At 42.6% G+C, this 14494-nt stretch overlaps 1 protein-coding gene and 1 long non-coding RNA gene across 3 annotated transcripts in view; one reads left to right on the top strand and one right to left on the bottom strand.

The window, feature by feature from the left end:
* Positions 1-6358: 6358 nt before the first annotated feature.
* Positions 6359-11757, bottom strand: LOC134969021 (uncharacterized). The gene is made up of 3 exons (XR_010189376.1): positions 11608-11757; positions 10499-10626; positions 6359-7769 (listed from the first exon to the last, which is right to left on the bottom strand). It is a non-coding gene; the product is annotated as an uncharacterized LOC134969021 (long non-coding RNA).
* The window catches only part of IGF2 (insulin like growth factor 2), a 53576-nt gene continuing 48461 nt past the window's right edge, over positions 9380-14494 (top strand). For both annotated transcript variants that reach the window (XM_063944722.1, XM_063944723.1), the window contains exon 1: positions 9380-9704. In XM_063944722.1, coding sequence (XP_063800792.1) covers positions 9639-9704 — 66 coding nt within the window. In that variant the 5' untranslated portion in view covers positions 9380-9638. The remainder of the gene's footprint in view (positions 9705-14494) is intronic.

Genomic DNA, 14494 nt, shown 5'->3' on the forward strand with positions numbered 1-14494 from the left:
CTGGGGAGCTATGACGCAGGACCCAAATTCCGCATCCTAGTCCTTGGTCAAGGCCCTCTCCAGCGCGTCGGGGAAGGTCATGGTGGGCTGAGCCTCGATCTTGTCCAGGAGGTGGTTTCGTAATTGTTTATTCCTCAGGCCGGCCACGAAACAGTCCCGGAGTCCGGAGTCCGCGTCTCCGGTCAACCACTTCTCGTCGGGACGTGCCTTGATCTTCTGCGCGCATTTCTGTAAGGCGTTGGCAAACTGGGAGATAGTTTCATCCTCCGTCTGGAATCGTGCGAAGAGGCGCCTCCGGAGGCCATCTGCCGTTGACCTCTCCCGGTAGACGTCCTTGAGGATCTTGTATACCCCGTCGAGGTCCGTCCTCTGCTCATCCGGTCGCAGCATCACGGTCTCCCTGGCTTCTCCTTGGAGGAACTGTAGGGCCAGATCCACGTGCGCCGAAGCGGGTAGGCGGTGTAGCCGGATGACAGAGTCCAGCTGATGCTTCCACTCCTCGAGGGGCATGTTCCACCCATCGTACCTAGACAGAAAATGGATGGCCGTCCCGAGGGGCAGACCGGGCCAATCCGGTGCCGGGTCCGTTGCTGGGACCGACATGTCGGATCCTGCCGGCAACGCCAAATGTAAGAGACCGGGGGGGGGGGGCCTTGCGCGCGACGCTGTTGGTGCTCGCGAGTACAGTTACTCACCCCGCGCCCGCCGCTGACTCTTACCTTCGGGTCAGTGATGATCCCAGATCCCTCGCTCCCCGTCGGCGGTCCTTCCGTCTGCAAAAGAAAGGCGACTACGCTAAGGCTCTGGAAGGGCACTGGGGGGGGAAGGGGGGGCAATCGGGCAGACGCTCGCTGAACTAGAAGATGGTCATCATTGGCACTTGTGGCCTCAGACTGGTTACACCCGCGTGCGAGGCACGGTGGGTGCGACCCGGACGGAAACGCCCTACGAAACCAAGGGGGGGGGAGGGGTCACGTACGGTACACAAAACAGACTCGAACAAGCTATCCTCACCGGGTATATGTTGGTCCCCTTTGATGGTCCGATATCTTGGTCTCGGCACCTGGAACGAACTTCAAAACACAACAGCAACAACAACCACAAACACAACAACAACAAACGGCACCTTACCTTCCCTAGGGACCAACCAGTGGAGGGCCCGTGGACAGTCACGGGTATTACACCTCGCCATGTAAATAGTATACGACGGCGCTCAATGTTGGCGCGTAAGCAAGACGGTGCGGACAGTGTATGGAAAGGTGAACAGTGTACAACGATAACAAACACGGTGGTACAATGGTAAACAGTGTGCTACAACAGATGCGACACACCCCAGGATAACAATGGGGGGCCTAGCGCCCGCTGCTGCTCAGGCCGTGGCCTGCCTGACTGTGGGGGAACAATGGGGGGGCCTAGCGCCCGCTGCGGCTCAGGCCGTGGCCTGCCTGACGGTGGGGGAACAATGGGGGGGGGCCTAGCGCCCGCTGCGGCTCAGGCCGTGGCCTGCCTGACGGTGGGGGAACAATGGGGGGGGGGCCTAGCGCCCGCTGCGGCTCAGGCCGTGGCCTGCCTGACGTTGGGGGAACAATGGGGGGGCCTAGCGCCCGCTGCTGCTCAGGCCGTAACCTGCCTGACGGTGGGGGAACAATGGGGGGGGCCTAGCGCCCGCTGCGGCTCAGGCCGTGGCCTGCCTGACGGTGGGGGAACAATGGGGGGGCCTCGGCCTAACGCCGGCGATGGTGGTGCGGTGGGAGCAGACCCGGTGATGGTACCTGCTGGAGAAAAGGGCCTCACCGAGGGCTTACCTGATCCACTGACGTCCGGACATCCGATCCCGAATCCTCCGCAGTGCCGCCTCCGCTGACCGCGCCGACGTCCTCCGTCCGCTCGCCGTCCGAACACCTCCTCTTCCCGCCGCGTGCGGGCGTTTAAAAGCCCCGCCACGCTGCTCTCTGGGATGGGTGACACGGCAGGTCCTCATTGGCCCGCCGCATCGCCCAGTGATGACGCGCCACAACACGTGGGCGCGCCTTCTGCTGCGGCGGGCGGCAGCGGGGGTGGGGGGAAGGCCCCGGACCGGCAGTGGGGGGTAGAGTGGGTCGCGCCAGCACTCCCACATATATGTCATACTGTGCATGTGTATATGTCATACTGCGCATGTGTATATGTCATAGGGGGTCATTCCGAGTTGATCGCAGCTCTGCAAAATTTTGCAGGGCTACGATCATGACAATAGACATGCGGGGGGACGCCCAGCACAGGGCTATCCCGCTCTGCATGTCACACACAGGCAATGCTTTTGCACTTTACGAGTAGCACCCGGCCAGCGCAGCTTTAGCGTGCTGGCCGGGAGCTACTCGTCGCTCCCTGGCCCGCAGCGGCTGTGTGTGATGTCATGAATGCTGTATAGGTATTAGCGACAGAACGGGTCAGAGTAGGAGACAGGGGTGGTTAGGAGATGCTGGACTTTAAAAAGGGGGGAAGCTGCAAGTGAAAATAATTAAAACAGATAATTGACAAGTGCAGACAACAGCGCCCCCTACCTTGCAGCCTCCATGAGAGGAGGTTAGAGAGAGTAGTTTGGAGACATGAGCAGCAGATTTTGAACAATCAATAGCAATACTGAAATCACCCATGATGATAGTGGAGATGTCAGAGGACAGGAAGTGAGGGAGCCGGGCAGAAAAATCTTCCAGAAATTGTTTGGGATGCCCAGGTGGCTGATAGATAGCTGTAACACGCAGAGATAAAAGAGAGTAAACCCTGATGGAATGTACTTCAAATTATGTAAACGTGAGTGATGGAACCAGTGGTAGAACAGTTTATGCAAAAGATTGGGAAAGTAATAATCCAACCCTACCTCCTTTATGGTTACCAGGCCTGGAGGTGTGTGTGAAGTGGAAACCACCATGTGACAGTGCTGCAGAGGAGGCCGTGTCTGATTGTGTGAGCCATGTTTCTGTTATAGCCAGCAGATTGAAGTTGTTAGATATGTAGAGGTCATGGATGGATGTTCATTTGTTACAAACAGAGCGTGCATTCCATAAGGCACATTTTAGTGAACTGGGGGGTGATGGAAGACATGTGATGTTTATGAGGTTAGCTGGATTTCTATGTTGCTGTGAATCAGGTGAATGTGAGTGATGCAAGTGGTTGGGTCCTGCTATCAGGACCCAACCACTAGCTATCAGAAGCAGAAGAGAGGGATAAATGTGGGTGTCAGAGGTTTGTGAAAGTTTTTTATGGTGAGAGGTTGTAGATGTTATTGTCAATGAATACAGGGAAGTAAAAAGCTCATGAGTGTTAATAAGAGGGGAGTGAATAATTGAGGGGGCAAGATGTACAGAGAGGTGAGTTGCTGGGAGATTGAATGATGTAATGGCCTTTATGAATACTCCATGAATTGCAATGCAGAAAATCAATTTGTGGTACATGGGTCGTTTGAGATTAAGGCAAAGTTATCTAGGCTTAGAGTGCAAGGTTTCACTTGTTAAAGTTAAAGTTCAGGTGCCTGCTTACTGGTATTGTTCCGCTGTATGTTAACTGAGCATGACAGAGACACAGGTATGTACAGTGACATGCAAATCACAATACAACTGGTTTTATACAAAATTGGTTGCATTCTGTTCTTAGAGGTTATGAGGATTATAGTTACATACGTATAAATGCACAGATGATTTTGATTGAGGATGAAAGGAAGGGTGGTTGTTTTGTTGCAACGTTGGTTGGATGTTTCTGTCTGTTTTCGTCCTTTTTGAGTCCTGGGTAAGTCTATATCGTAATATTTTCTTAACCCTTTAAAAACAACCCTTCTAAGACAACCCTGTTCAGCCAGGCTGTTCAGCCTAGCATCTTCCTTAAGAATGTGTATACTCTTACTGCACATGTACTGTATATAAATCATACTGCGCAGGTGTATAAGTCATACTGCACATGTGTTTAAGTCATACTGCACAGGTGTATAAGTCATATTGCACATTTATATGTCATACTGTGCATGTGTATAAATAGTACTGCACGTGTGTATAAGTCATACTACGCATGTGTAGAGGTCATACTGAGCATGTGTTTAAGTCATACTGTGCATGTCTTTAAGTCATAATGCACATGTGTATAATTCATACTGCGCATGTGTATAAGTCATACTGTGCATGTGTATAAGTCATACTGCGCATGTGTATAAGTCATACTGTGCATGTGTATGTCATACTGCACATATGTATAAGTCATACTGCGCATGTGTATAAGTCATACTGCACATGTCTTTAAGTCATACTGCACATGTGTATAATTCATACTGCGCATGTGTATAAGTCATACTGCACATGTGTATAAGTCATAATGCGCATGTGTATAAGTCATACTGCACATGTGTATAAGTCATACTGCACATGTGCATAAGTCATACTGCGCATGTGTATAAGTCATACTGCACATGTGTATAAGTCATACTGCACATGTGTATAAGTCATACTGCACATGTGTTTAAGTCTTTCTGCACATGTGTATAATTCATACTGCACATGTGTATACAGTAAGTCATACTGTGCATGTGTATAATTCATACTGCACATATGTATGTCATACTTCGCAGGTGTGCATGTCATACTGAGCAGGTTTATATGTCATACTGAGCAGATGTATAACTCATACTAAGCAGGTGTATAACTCATACTTAGCAGGTGTATAAGTCATATTGCACATTTGTATAAGTCATACTGCGCATGTGTATTAGTCATACTGCACATTTGAAGAAGAAAAGACATTGAGGGGCTCTGCGCTTGCACAGAAGGTGCAGGTAGGATTAGGGATGGCCATCGGCATTACCTCCATCGATGGTAATGGTAACACACACCATCAATGGCAGGTAACTGTTATGTGCATATTACTATTGGCGTTTATGCACATGTGCAGCTGCAGGCTCTGCTTCTTAGAGCCGGGGGAGTGGCTGAGCTGTGAATGACATCTCAGCCCCTAAAATAGGCAGGACATGCCACACTTATGGAAAATGGAGCAGAGGAGCTACGGTGGGAAGAGAAGCAGCCAGAAGACATGAAGAAGGTAAGTCAGGTAAGCATAATCCCTGATATGTGCCGGCACTGGTGCGAGGAGCGCACCGCATTGAGGCTAATTGGATAGCCCCAGGCGATCCAATTACCTGCAGTCATTGACTGCGGGTAATTGGATACCCCCATAGCCTGAATCATCTTCTTCTCCTTCTCCTCCTTCTTCTTCTTTTATAAAAAACTGCCATAGTACACAGCACTGTGCAGGGGATCATAATGTAAACAAATTACATACAATAACATGAAACTGGAAATCATGATGGCAATGCCGAAATGAGTTTACAATCTATGATCACTATGTATTTATTAGAAACCCATCACAAAACATTCTCTAATAAGTTGTTCCATTTGTGAAATGATTTGATTTAGAAATAGCATGGGATAAAAATAAAATATAAGCGCATAAAGCATAGAGAAGTAATTTACATTATAATAATATAAAACATGCTATAATTGTTGTTTGAAAATAATTCATGTGAATTTTTGTTCCCAAATTATTACAAATTATTACAATTATTTGTATTATTTATTTTTGGGGTTATATATTATATACATAGACCAATTGCTGTGTCTGTAAAACATGGACTGACTCATCACAAGAATAGTGTACTGTACACTGTAAAGTTCCCAAAGATTTCATTTTGTCACACTTAATTGTAATTTTTAACAACGCACACCTGTGTTAAAATGTTAAATAACGTTTGAAACATAAAAAAGCATAAACAGAAAAGTAAATAACACACACCATTTTTCTGAAACTTTAACCAACATTCTATCGCAAAAATAATTCCTACATATTTGCAACTCTACAGATTTGAACTTACTGCGTTGAGACCCTGGTTGGGAATATCTATCCATAAACATAGAAATGTATAAAATGTATATATATATATATATTATATATATATACACACAGTATAATGTACAAGGAAAATGAAGTGTAAATTATCTACAATGTTACAGTACACTTAATAAAGTAAACCTTTAATTTGTTTTGGATAATTCGCAATAGCAAAAGCTGCAATACATGAAACAAAATAGGGTAAATGACTCAGATGAGATTAACATATTATCTGTCATTCTTTTGTTTATAAAACATGTGAAAAGAAGTAAACTGATATGTGAGGAAGTCAGGTGATAAAATAACATATTGCTAATATAGCAATATATGCATTTTGTATTAAAGTGAAGAGCAAAGATATGCAAATTGTGGATAAGAAACTTTATTCTGTGTTGCAAATATTATTCAACAATACAATAAATTGATCAGAACTATTGTTTTGTACTGTTTATAGGAATATTTTTCATACTACAGTAAACATTCTAATTTTCACATTTATTTCTCCGCATACCTATTTTACATTTATACTCCTCACAAAGACTGAGAATTTACGCAGATATGATACTTTCAAATAACTTATGATACATTTGTTTACTCATACTGTACCAATAATATGTAGCTGACTGTGAAAGGGTTAAAGACCAATGATTCCCCAGTGAAAAAAATTTCTGGACCTAGAATTTGCTTAAACATGACTAGGTTGGACAAAAAGAATAAACGAAAGATGTATCATCTAAGGATCCAGGGTAAGCTGATGAGTAATCATTCTAAAATAAATCACATACTCTCAGTTTAAGCATGAGACAACACATCTGTGTAAACCATGACCATTTTATTTTAGAATTCAATGTGGTTAACATATGTAAATTATTGCTGAAACCTGGGTGGAATAGACTTTTCCTATAAGGGTCAATGTTTAGGTGCAGTAAGTTAGATCCAGAGAATCAACTGAGGCAATGACCCTGGCACAAGGCAATGAATCTCAGCCTATCCATAGTGGACAGGAAAATGATTGGATTATATTGGGATAAGGGTATTTGTGCTCTTTCGCATTGAAGAATACTCTAAATAACTGAATCCCAATTTTGGCTAATGTATGCTACCAGGCAAATTAATCAAATGAATATGAAAGGTTTATTCCGCAGAGCAGCATACAGGCTTTAAGAATTCTTATATTCAAACAAATGCATCTAAACCATTTTTAAAATGATTTATTTTGTAAAACTATTGGGCAGATGGAGATGGATGTGGTTTGGATGAAATGGATTCCCTTCCAAGCATGTGTAAAACGGTGTTCAAATCAGCTGTTTAAAAATAAACTTTATATTTTCTTTCATTTACCATGGGTATGAGGGTTTACGGGGTGATCGGAATTACCCAACAAAGTTGTTCAATTAGCACTCAATTATCAAATCACTTTGGAGAATTTCTCCAGCCTTTCTGGATGAAGCTACAAGGCACGTTACCAGGTATTAGAAATAAACTAGAGCTATGCAGGGAATCTGCTGTATATATTTAAAAATTTGATAATGTTTAACTATTTTGTTCCTGGAAAGCGTTACACAGCAATTCCCACTACTTCCCACTTTGCTGACTGCTGTTATCCTCCTATCCTTGCTACTGTTTGTCATATTTCAGTGCACTGGGATCAGAAGTAAACTAATAAAACTCAATGAAGTCTCTTTTTCTTTCTAACAAATTGTCTAAATATTCTGACGCCTTGGGACACGTAAGTGAATGCCCTTTCTTATTTTATGTCTGTTAGCAGGTCTCATAAACAAACAGGTGGAAAGTAATTACATGTGCGCTGTAGGTTAACACATTTGTTGCTTTTAACTTTGCAATGCATTGGCTGCAGAAGCCTAAAAAAAAAAAAAAAAAAAAAAGATACAGTAATAATATTGGAAACATACAGTACACAACATAATAAAAAAATAAATAAAACTTTTTTATATATATTTGTTAACTATACTAAGGAATTAATAGGAATCAATTCATGCAGATAACACAAAATAGGTGTCCATATTTATTTATTTTAATATAAACAACCCATATTTAAAAAGAAACATTTCAAGTACATCTTTAAAAGAAGTTGATGTTGTTTTAATTCTTCATAGATAATACTTGTGTTAAGTAAGATTTGGGTGCAGATAATATATTCCGACATTTTTATTGAAATGTAATAAAATACATTATTATTATTATTTGTTATTATTATTATTATTATTATTATTATTATTATTATTATCAAAATGATAAACAAAAATACTTAAACGTGCAGTACAGGAATATATACCTAACTTAGAAACTTTGTTTTTTTCCAAATTTGTTTTTTTTTTTAAATCTTGTCCCGTACATTTTTTTCTTAAAATAAATGCTAACTAAATAGTTGAAAAACAATGTACTTGTTGCATCACCTATTATTATTAAAATTATTATTATTATTATTTATTAATTAATTAATTGATTTCCTCCCTCCCCTTGTATGTTTCCATTTTTACAGCATGTGAACACCATTTGCTAGAACCTTAAAAAAAAAAAACCCACTTAACTGGCATGGTCAGATTTCATGCAACTGCGTTATGCCACCCTGTCCCCCCATTTTTGATGAGGAGATCCATTCTGCAGATGTGCATAATATAATGTTTAAATATTTTAAAAAAATACTTTTTCAACTTTATTAAATAAAATTAATTTTAAAAAACAATGTTGTTAACGCTTATGAAGGGAAAAATTGTCAGTTAAGTGGTAAGTTATATAACAATGTATGAATAAAATGAATTTACCTACTTATCATCAGTATATATGGTTATTATATACAATCTATCTATCTATCTATCTATCTATCTATCTATCTATCTATCTATCTATCTATCTATCTATCTATCTATCTATCTATCTATCTATCGGTGCGTGTGTGTGTGTGTGTGTGTGTATATATATATATATATATATATACATGTATATACATACATATGTGTGTGACTCTGTGTGTGTGTGTGTGTGTGTGTGTGTATATATATATATATATATATATAAATGTGTTTGCTATCACTTGTATTGACCAAATTGATTTTTAAATCCCAAGACAAATATATGATGTGTGTATACTGATTAGCTGTTGATCTCCATGATAGTCACTTTTATCCACAAGCTCATGTATTCACCTGTAATTGATTGTAGTAACGAGCTACTGTACATGACTACAAGGAATACGTCCCCAGCAGATGAATAACAGTATCACAGGTATGGAAATAACCCAGCAGTATAGAAAGTAGTGGCTCTGTTGTGTCACTTGTGAATGACAAAAGAGCAGTAACTGCAAAGCGATTTCTAGACTTTTTGTTCTTGATTAAACACTTTCACTTTTTTTTTTTTGGGGTGAGGGGAAAGGGGTGTGGAAGCAGCGGGAACATGCCCACTAGAAGAGAAGGGGGAGGTAGGGTGTATAAAAGAAAGGGCAGGCTGCCTCTTCAGTCTGTCTCCCTAGGATTGGAGCAGCTAGAAGAAGAACAGTGTAGCTTGGCTTGAGATACGACTTTGATGCATTTTACCAGCCGCGTCCGTTCTCCAAGCCATCCTTTAACCTGCAACTACCAGCTGGGACAGAAGACTAATAACACAATCATTAGCATTTCATGCCATTAATGCAACAGTAAGAGAAAGCCCTGACACCCCATCACTCGGGAGCTGCTAAGTCAATTACAAAGAAAAAAAAACTCAGCAAAGAAATGGAGCAACTCAAGTGCAGAAGCAGAAGCGCGGTCCCAGGAGAGGAGTCCTGCAGGAGGCTACAGGTAACCCATGGGGCAAACTCCGGGGCTTGGGGACACATTTCAGAGAACAAAAAAAAGTTGGAAGTATGTTGTGATTGTTCTTTGGAATGATTTACTGAAAAATATTATTACAGTGCAGGTCCGCAGCAGCTAAGGAGGTGGCTGAGATATATTTATTCAATATTGCCCAATGTGACAGATTTAAGCAAACTGAATTTTGTTTTCCTCCCGTACCAGGAAGTATCAGTCGCTGCGACAGGAAAGTTGCAAGGCAGATGCGATTTCTCCCCGTGCACTTGTGGCTGCGATGGAAACGCACTAGTACTGTTAGCGCTGCCGTGGGATAATGTGTAGCAAGAGGAGAGATAATTGCCATATAATGACAGCTGTATAAGCAGAGCGGTGTATAGCTGCTGGTTAGTAATTAGCAATGTTAATTGTGTTTGTTTTGCGTCACAGAATCGTCGCACATACGTCACCTCTGTCATTTGTCCTCATTCTACCAATGCATAATGTCATATATGGTGTTAACCCCTTTCTGGCTGGTGGTAATAACTTGCAATAGCTGCCAGGCTATTGGGGGTTGTGTTGGGCAAAGGGTACCTGTTTCTCTATAGGCATTGTCCCAGCATATTATGCTACTAGCGTTTATGCTGGGACTTTTAGTTCTACAACAGCTGCAGAATACTTGAGGTTGTGTGTTTGCTGACACCATCAATGAGAGGAGAGGAGCTATTGGGACTAGGCATGAGGATGTTGTTGTCTGTATCCCCTTGGTACTCGTTAATTAGCAGTGTCATTAATAAATACAGTACCTGCATTAGTTGCTGACAATGATGGTTTGCTCTGCCAGGTGTTGCTCTATGTCTGAGAAAGATTAGGGGATTACTATAGAGGAACATAAACCCCCAGAAGGGGTGTACGCATTATCAGGAACTTTGGGCTGGGGGGAAAGTGGAGAAAAGAAAAATATGCAATTAGTATCAAGCTCTAAATATTACTAGTATTGTCCACTAGAGGGTATTGTCCACTAGAGGGCATCAGAGTAACAGGTAAGATAGGATCTGAGTTATGGTGACTGATAAACTCAGAAATATAACTTGTAATATTCAATGTAAGAAATGCATATACACATGATCTTGCAGATAACTCCACTAACAAGAGATGTGCAATATATAATTGGAATTACATATATATATATATATATATATATATATATACACACACACACACACACACGCACACACACACTAAAATAATAATAATAATAATAATAATAATAATTTTCCGAGTAAAGGTGCTTACACACTTGCCGAGAAAATGAGCGCTGATGCTCATTTTCACCATTCCTGAGCGTCATTGTTTACTTTCTCGGCAAGTGTGTATACCACCATCAACCCCGCTGGCCGTTAACGACCCTCGCTGTCGGCCGTGCAGGCAGCTCAAATTCGGACTGCCGTCCATGAGCCAGACTGCACGGCCTGGCCACTCAGGGCCGTCTTAACAGCAGTGTGGGCCCCTGGGCACAGCAATACACTGGGGCCCCTACCCATCCTCCATGGGTGGGGGTGCTATCAGCAGCAGCTTTGATGTCCAGCGGGCGGTAGGGGGTGTTCTATATTAAGCTCAGCATGTAGGACTTGGAGCAGTAATTTCTGCTAATTACTCCTTTACTGCACAGATGGGGTGGAAGGGAGAACACTAAACTGTACAAGGAGGCACTGGGCTGAATGAAGGGGCCCCAGTATATGACTTTCAGGGTGGTAGGGGGGGTGTTTAATACATAAGGAAGGGGTCGATAGTGGAGTGGGCTTAATTTTCATCATTTTCTGGTGAGAGAGTAGCTTGCTTGACTGCAGATATCTCAAGTTCCTGGAAAAAGATTTCTTAGCTGTGAATGGGATAACAAATTAGAGTGTCTCACCTGTCAGGAGGAACTGGGGACTTGGGGATCAGAGTTCAGGAGCCAGAGCAATTAACCAACAAATATATAAAACTTGATATTAGACGTGTGGAGCTTGAGCAGGTACCAGCTGCTTGAAGGCTGATATCTTTGGTTCTGGGCATAGTAGAGACAAGCTGCTAGTGTTCGCCGAAAGTGGAGAGTCACAGCTTTTGAAATATACCCTCAGAAAAACGCTAAGTCATACAGAGCCCGAGATATCTGGCTGGGAAGAGCAATTAACAGGCTTGGATGGGGACCACTGCTTTGAAGTCGGATATCTCTGGTTCCCTAGGGCCGATTTTCAAATATCTGGTACCCCTGGAAAGAGGGACCCTCAGCTATCAGCCTGGGGCCCTTATACTCCTGGGGCCCTTGGGCAAGAGCCCATTGAGCCCATACGAAAAGACGGCCCTGTGGCCACTGCGTGACATCACTGAGCGATATGAACATCATATCACTCAGTGTGTATGCCCGGCCGCGACCACCCCAGCCCGGCCCTGGAGGGGAAACACTAGGCAACGTCTCTCATAGAGCATGTCGCCTAGTGTGTACCCACCTTAAGAATAATTGTGCATTTCATAAAACAAGTATTTGCCAAATAAACATGATTTTGTTGGTTAACAGCTGGCGTAGTAGGCTTGAAAGTATGACCAGTACAGTGACCCGTGTGGGGTGTGTTGATATATTTCTTTCTTTTTTTTTTTGTATGGAAAAGCTGTATTAATGACACATATACAATGTATAGTATTATTTTTCAGCAGGCAGGTAGGAAATTCACGTACCCCACCTCTTCCCCTGTAGAGGAACCGCTGCTCACTCTGTCTATATCCCTGAGGCGGTGTGTAAAGTGAACTGCAGCTGATCTGAGAGTCTGTGTGTATTCTGGGCCCCTTAGCTAATTCATTTCTAGGAAAACTCTTGTTTTCGCTGCCCTTTGAAGTGATGCTTTGTATAAGGATTGTGAGCCCTTGTGACGTGTCTCACAGAGCAGGCTTGTTACAGTGTGAGCTCTACAGATAGAACATGCAGGCACAGAACTGCTAACTGCTGACTCAAGATTCCTAGTAGGGAGCTCTTCCCACACAGACACTGAACACATGGCACAGATCTGTCTATGGGTTATACCCTGCAGCTGTTTAACCCATGGCCTGCCAATGATTGCAGGACACGCTCCTGTGCTGCTAACAGCACAGGGGTTAAACAGTAAACTGGTGGGCATATAAATCATTGTTCTATGATTTATGGGGAATGTTTGAGAATTCAAACCAGGGAGTTATTTCAACCCCACGTCTTCTGTTTTCCCTCAGTTACTAGGTGGTCTTCTCACTTTAGGGACTATAATATCTTAAAATGAGCAGAGAAATAATGACATTTTGGATTGCAAAAACTAAGATATAACAACATGATTACTGGAGTCTGCATTCCATGTCATGCTCTTGATAGCTTCTGGCTAACAAGACTCTGGGACATCCAGTGCTACAACAGCCAGTCAGTTCTATGTTGCCTATTCCTATTTAGAATCTTTCCATAATTTTCATTTCTATTTACAAAGGCAGATTGAATTGCTGTAAAGCACTGTTGAAAATTTGATTAATTCTATCTAGAACTATGAACTGAATGTTAATTACAAAGGGGCAGCGGGGCGATAAGATCACCAGGGGCTCAGAAATGGCTTCTCCCTTTTACCATATCCTTCGCTATGTTGTTCAGTGATACCGTATACTGCTGTCAGACTTCCAGGTAGTGCACTACTGCTCCAACCTGTGTCCTCCTGATAATTCCATATACTACAGCGGGTGTTCTTCTCACTATCAGTATACAGTAACATGCAGTTCCCTTAATTTAGATTACAGTTTGCACATGCATATGTATGTTACTACTGTACTTGATCATTCCAAACACAAAGTGATTTCATTATGTCATAGCAATCACACCAGACTGGCCAGGTTAACAACTTGGCACTTAAGATTTATTATTATGCATATAGTATGTACCCCTGACTACCCTCATCTCACGTCACTGGTGTGTGCATATGTTCTTGGATGTTCTAGACCAGGGGTTCTCAAACTCGGTCCTCAGGACCCCACACAGTGCATGTTTTGCAGGTAACCCAGCAGGTGCACAGGTGTATTAATTACTCACTGACACATTTCAAAAGGTCCACAGGTGGAGCTAATTATTTCACTTGCGATTCTGTGAGGAGACCTGCAAAACATGCACTGTGTGGGGTCCTGAGGACCGAGTTTTAGAACCTGTGTTCTAGACTTCTTGAATAAAATGTAATATCTAGGCCACAGGTTCTCAAACTCGGTCCTCAGGACCCCACACGGTGCATGTTTTGCAGGTCTCCTCACAGAATCACAACCACACCTGTGGACCTTTTAAAATGTGTCAGTGATTAATTAATCCACCTGTGCACCTGCTGGGTTACCTGCAAAAAATGCACTGTGTGGGATATTTACCTGCCACACACCTAACCTATATGTAACTAATGGTGCCCACACATGGTGCTATTTGTGCTAGGTACGATTTGAGTCTATACAATGTGTGCTTTGCGATTTGGAGTGCACACAGGGTGCTATTTAACTGCATGCTGTTTGAACTACATCCAATTTTGCCTACACTACAATGTACTAAGGGCCTAATTGCAGCAAATTTGTTAACAGATGAGCAAAACCATGTGCACTGCAGATGCACTATTGCAGGTGGGCATTTTGCTGGAATTTATTGATGGAAGTCATATTGGACATTACTCCTAATAGGCATATTATTGGGCACTAATGCTACTTATAGAAATACTGGAAATAAATGTAATAATGAGCACTATTACTCCCATTAGCAGGGTTGTCATGTCACTGCCCCATTC

The sequence above is a fragment of the Pseudophryne corroboree genome, chromosome 11 (assembly GCF_028390025.1).
Source record: "Pseudophryne corroboree isolate aPseCor3 chromosome 11, aPseCor3.hap2, whole genome shotgun sequence".
NCBI classification, from domain to species: domain Eukaryota; kingdom Metazoa; phylum Chordata; class Amphibia; order Anura; family Myobatrachidae; genus Pseudophryne; species Pseudophryne corroboree.